This window comes from Mesoplodon mirus (assembly GCF_964341445.2).
Source record: "Mesoplodon mirus genome assembly, chromosome: 18".
Lineage (NCBI taxonomy): Eukaryota > Metazoa > Chordata > Mammalia > Artiodactyla > Ziphiidae > Mesoplodon > Mesoplodon mirus.
In genome coordinates, this window is record NC_138994.1 from 30,586,292 (window position 1) to 30,591,891 (window position 5,600).

Consider the following 5,600-nt stretch of genomic DNA (forward strand, 5'->3'; position numbering starts at 1 on the left):
GGACATATATACACTACCAAACGTAAGGTAGATAGATAGTGGGAAGCAGCCGCAGAGCACAGGGAGATCAGCTCGGTGCTTTGTGACCGCCTGGAGGGGTGGGATGGGGAGGGTGGGAGGGAGGGAGATGCCTGAGGGAAGGGATGTGGGAACAGATGTATATGTATGACTGATTCACTTTGTTATAAAGCAGAAACTAATAAAAAAATAAAAATAAAATAAAAATAAAAACAATAAATACTTGGGAAGGAAAAAAAAAAACTTTGACTCAAGACAAGCTGGACATGGAGGAGTGAGAGAGGGCAAGGGGTAGAGGGAAAGACATGTTTCTGGGTGGGAGCTGGTGTACCATCCCCCGGGCACAGCTCCTGCCCAGAGGCCTGATAAGGAGCCCTCACCTCCACCCACCCCCTTCAACCAGAGAACTTCCAACTGCAGCTCCTCAATAACTGAAGAGCAGGAAAGCTGGTGACTGGAGGGAGGCTGGGGGAGGGGAGGAGGAAGGACCACAGTCCACCGTTAGTCCGTCACTTAAAGGCTGGTGAAATGAATGGGGCAAATGACCCCAGTCAAAGAATTTGGCAAGTCCACGGCTTTCCTGGCTTTCACCCAGCGGCTCTGTTTCCTCGGCTATCTGGAAAGGAGGGAGAGCACTTCCGAAGAAGCCTCTGGAATGTCAGCTTCTGGGAATCTTGCTGAGGACGGGGCGGGGAGGGAGCGCTTACCGGGGAACACTGGATTACCCTAGCCGCCTTGGGGTGCCTGCGACCGGGGCTGCGGTTTCTGCGGACCTGAGTGGCAGGTGGCATCGGAGAGTCAGACCTGCTTGCGGGCACCAAGACGACACTCGGTCGGGAGACCGGGACAGGCCGCAGAAACGTGAGGAAGGGCCACTCGCAGCCCAGAGGAGAGGAAAGGAAAGCCCCAAGCATGCACCCAGCCCTGGCCCCCGCGCCACGGGCTGTGTCCCAGGAGCCGTCGCCACCTCTGAGCAGCCCAGATGGGAAGGGGGTGGGGCGGAGGACGGTTCCCGCGGCGAACTGCTCGCCAAGGGCCCCGGGGCCTCTGCGGGAGCGCCGAGCCGCGCGCCTCTCCGAGCCCTGCGCGGGGCCCTCGGGCGGAAATGCGCGGAGCCGGGACGCGGTGGCGGGTAGGGGGCTGGGTCGCGCGCGGGAGAGGGCGGCAGGAGGGAGTTGGAAGAGAGTTACCGCGTGAGAGAGCCGTTAAGAGCCCGCGGTCTCTTTGGAGATGCCCTGGCCAATGGCAGAAGCGGAAGCTGTTTATATGGGCGGGGCGTCGCCACGGCAGCAGGAGACGCCTTGCGAGCGGCTACTGAGTGCCGGTCCCCGGCCGCTGGCTTTCAGAGAGGCGCCGTCGGGCGTGAGTGGCGACGAGGATTGCTGGCTGGGCCCTGGAGCTGGGAGCAGAGAGCCGCGGTGAGGGTGGGCGGTGGGAGGAATTTCTTTGAGAAGCTTCCTTTGGCCCGGACTGCGCTCTGAGCCAGGTAAGGGACGGGGAGGGCTGCAGGCCGTGGGAAGGGAGGGCGTCAGTACCAGCCCGCTCTCCCATCCGTCCCCGACGGAAGTGGTGGGCCCGGGGACTGACATCAGAGGCGTTTGGGGGACACTCACTTCCCGCCCCCTTATAACTCTCTGTATTGTTTCCTTCCTTCCCCTTGAGCCCCATCCTAATATCCCTTTTCAAAGATCAGACGACCTCCCCCGCCCCCCGACCCGTCGTACTGCCCTCCTGGACTCTCTCGCCCCATTTCCATTGGTTGTGGACGGAGAGAGGGGGGTTAATTCCCCGCTTTGAGGGAGAAAGGGGTGGCCTCGCATGCCCCTACACTATTCCCTCGTTGGGCTAATTAAGTCTCCTCTAAAAGATCCAAGAGGAAAAGAGCGAGGCGAACCCCGTGTGGGTCGGACTCCCGGGCACACCTTCTGTTTCCCAGACGTCGGCAGTAAAAGATCCTCCCCAGCTGCAGGAAGGATTTTAGTAAGAGCCTCCCCCCTCGCCCACACTCTCCCCTCGGGGGTGGGGAAAGAGGGCTCAGTTCCCGCTCTGGTCCCCGCAGGCACCACATTCCGTTTGGAGGAGGCTACCCCCGGATCGCGGGATGGAAGCCCGCTTCCGGGAGGCTGCGTAACTGAAGCCGCGGGAGTCAGCGGGCCGGAGAGCTCGGCGGCCACCCTCGGCTCGGCTCGTGGATGTTGACAGCCCCCTCGGAGAGTCCCCGCAGATATGGCGGAGAGCTGGCTACGCGTCTCGGGAGCAGGGGCAGCGGAGGAGGCCGGACCGGAAGGCGGCCTGGAGGAGTCCAACGCCCTGAATGACAGCCTGACCAGCCTGCAGTGGCTGCAGGAATTCTCCATTCTCAACGCCGAGCTCCCCGCCCTGCCTTCGGGGGACACCGACCCCCACGGCTCCCACGAGCTGGCAGGCTCGGCCGAGCCGGGGTCTCCCCTGGCGGCGGACCCCGCCTGCCTGGGGCAGCCGCACACACCCGGCAAGCCCACGTCCTCCTGCACGCCGCGGAGCGCCCCCTCGGGGCTGCAGGCCTCGCCTCCCGACGACGTGGACTACGCCACCAACCCGCACGTGAAGCCGCCCTACTCGTATGCCACGCTCATCTGCATGGCCATGCAGGCCAGCAAGGCCACCAAGATCACCCTGTCGGCCATCTACAAGTGGATCACGGACAACTTCTGTTACTTCCGCCACGCTGATCCCACCTGGCAGGTAGGGAGGCACTCCCTCCCTCCCTCCCCATGCCCGCGCGGACTGGACTCACATCCCAGATCCGCAGGCCAAGTAGGCGCGGTATGGCCAGGGCCCCGAGAGAGGAAGGCCGTCCAGGAAGGACCTCAAGGGAGCCCAGTGCTTGGACTGCTGCCCCTTTGACTTCAGAGATGGAGGAGGGAGGATGTTCAGAGGGCTGCAGGGGTGCCGACATAGAGGTTCAAGTGGAAAGAACTTGTGACTCGTCCGGCAGGCTCAGCCCAAAGACCAGGGCTGAACTATGCGTGGACACAGCCCCCCAGGGTAGGTTGATGGACTGAGGGACACATTTTTGTCCCAAGTCCTGGAATTCCTTGACACTACCCTCCTCAAGGTCAGTTTGTCAGGGCCTGACTGGAGGCAGAGCATCGTTCCTGCCAGGCTCTGCATCCCGCCTGCTTTCAGTTGGCTGGAGGGGCTCTGGGAGGGGAGAGGGGCGTGCTGCAGGGTGTGAAGGCCATCTGTGTCCCAGTGGAAGGGCTACGGGGCCTTCCGAAAGCTGCTGTGCCAGCCCCCACCCCAAGCCCTCCCTAGTTTCCTGCCTACACTCCTCCCCCTCTTCTCATCAACCTCCCTGGGGGGACAATTACCTCAGCCACGTGCTTTCCACAGGGGCTCTTTCCTCCCACACTGGCTTCATGTTCCAAGTCTCCGGAACCTGGCACAGAGCAGCCAAGGGGCCCAGACCACCATGTAAACCTCCCAGTCTTGCCAGGGGGCACTACTCACCTGCCGGCCCCAACCACCAGGCCCCAGACCCCTGTGCCCCAGCGTGGTTTGGACTGTGCACCCAGGCGTGAACAAGGCAGGATGGTGATTCAGGCTGGGCCCTCAAGGCCCTGAGCCTCTTCGACCATCAGGATCAGGGGCTACGTGGGGACAGAGACCCTGAGGATGCACAGATCCTTCCCTGTGGCACAGGTCACAGGATCAGAGTTCCTGTGATCACAGCTATTCCACGATTGCTTGGGCCCTGACCCTGGGGCAGGTACCATTTGTAACCTTGGTGAGAAAGCAGAGACCCTCCACCACCCCCCACCCTACCCCAAGCCTGAGAGGCCCCAGGAATGAGCGCTATGCTCTTGGCTGGGTAATAATCAACTGAGGCCTCAGAGCCTGGGGTGGGAGGAGGGGGACATGGTGGGTGAGGGCCCAGGCCAGCAGCCGGCTCTAGAAGCAAGGAAAGTCATCAGATCCTCCCACACTTCATCCCCCCCCCCACAGACACACACCCTCACACCCACTCACTCATTTCACAAACAGAGAAGGCCAGCCAGGCCCAGGCAGAGGGAGATGGCCGTCCAGGACCTGGGGGAGCCAAGGCCTTTGACCAGAGGCCGCAAGCAGCGGGGTAAGGGAGGGAGGGCAGGACAGGCTGGCACTGAGAGCCACCCTGCGGCTCAGGGCTCGGATGACCGAGCAGGCAGATATCCTGGCCAAAGGGAACAAAAGCCCCCGACAGCACTCCCAGCTCCTGGTGCCCCGTGGCTGGTGTCCCAGAGCGTCCCGCTCGGAGCAGCGCCTCTGTCTCCCCTGCCCCCATCGGAGAGAAGGTGGTGGTGGGACTGGCAGTGGCGCTAGGAGCCCCCCATCACTGACCCCACCCACTCTCCCAGCTGTCTTCCTTCTCTCCTACCTCCCTGTGTCCAGAACTCCATCCGCCACAACCTGTCCCTGAACAAGGGCTTCATCAAGATGCCTCGGGAGAAGGACGAGCCAGGCAAGGGGGGCTTCTGGCGCATCGACCCCCAGTACGCCGAGCGGCTGCTGAGTGGGGCCTTGAAGAAGCGGCGGCTGCCCCCAGTCCACATCCACCCGGCCTTTGCCCGCCAGGCCGCGCCAGAGCCCAGCGCCGCCCCATGGGCCGGGCCACTGACCGTGAGCACCGAGGCCCAGCAGCTGCTGCGGGAGTTCGAGGAGGCCACTGGGGAGGCGGGCTGGGGTGCTGGCGAGGGCAGGCTGGGGCGTAAGCGTCAACAGCCGCTGCCCAAGCAGGAGGCCAAGGTCCCGCGGCCCTCCAGCCCCCTGCTGCTGACCCAGGAGGAGCAGGGTGAGCTGGAACCCCTCAAGGGCAACTTTGACTGGGAGGCCATCTTGGACGCTGGCACGCTGGACGGGGAGCTGGGCACGCTGGAGACCTCGGAGCTGATCCCGCCGCTGAGCCCTGCCTCACACGGGGACGTGGACCTCACCATCCATGGCCACCACATCGACTGCCCTGTTACCTGGGGGCCTCCAGCGGAGCAGGCTACCGACAGCCTGGACTTTGATGAGACCTTCCTGGCCACATCCTTCCTGGAGCACCCCTGGGACGAGAGCACCCGTAGCTCCCTGCCCCCCGAGCCCCTCTTTGAGGCCGGGGATGCCACACTGGCCTCTGACCTGCATGACTGGGCCAGCCTGGGCGCCTTCTTGTAAGAAGCCAGGCCCTGCCCCACCTCCAGACAGCACCGAAGTCTGGGCCCAGACTGCCCCCCTCCCCGCCAGTGCAGGCCCATGGACACCCTACCGCCCAGGCAGGGGCTGGGCCAGCTCACCCCACCAGGCCACACGGCCCCCAGCCCAGGCCATCCTCAGATTCTAGTCCAGCAGGCTGAGAATTGGGGCCCAGGACCCAAATTGCTGCCTCCGCTCCCCAGCCCCCCATACACACAGTGTTTCATTGATCCACTTCTTCCCTGCCCCAGAGACACGCTAAGGGCCCTGCACTATGAGAGCTGCGGCTTGGAGGGGCCCTGGCCAAGCTGGAAACATCAGTACAGGGCCCGCCCCAGAACACCTTAGCTTCCAAGCTTCTCTCTCTCCTGCTCTCCTCCCCA

General features: G+C 63.3%; 1 protein-coding gene across 1 annotated transcript; it reads left to right on the top strand.

Annotated features, from left to right (window-relative positions):
- Window positions 1-2,244: 2,244 nt before the first annotated feature.
- On the top strand, window positions 2,245-5,199 carry LOC309793342 (forkhead box protein J1-like; the record flags this gene model as incomplete). Its single annotated transcript, XM_082603819.1, has 2 exons — window positions 2,245-2,742; window positions 4,432-5,199. 2 exons carry the CDS (start codon window positions 2,245-2,247, stop codon window positions 5,197-5,199), a joined length of 1,266 nt encoding a protein of 421 aa, XP_082459945.1.
- Window positions 5,200-5,600: the final 401 nt, after the last annotated feature.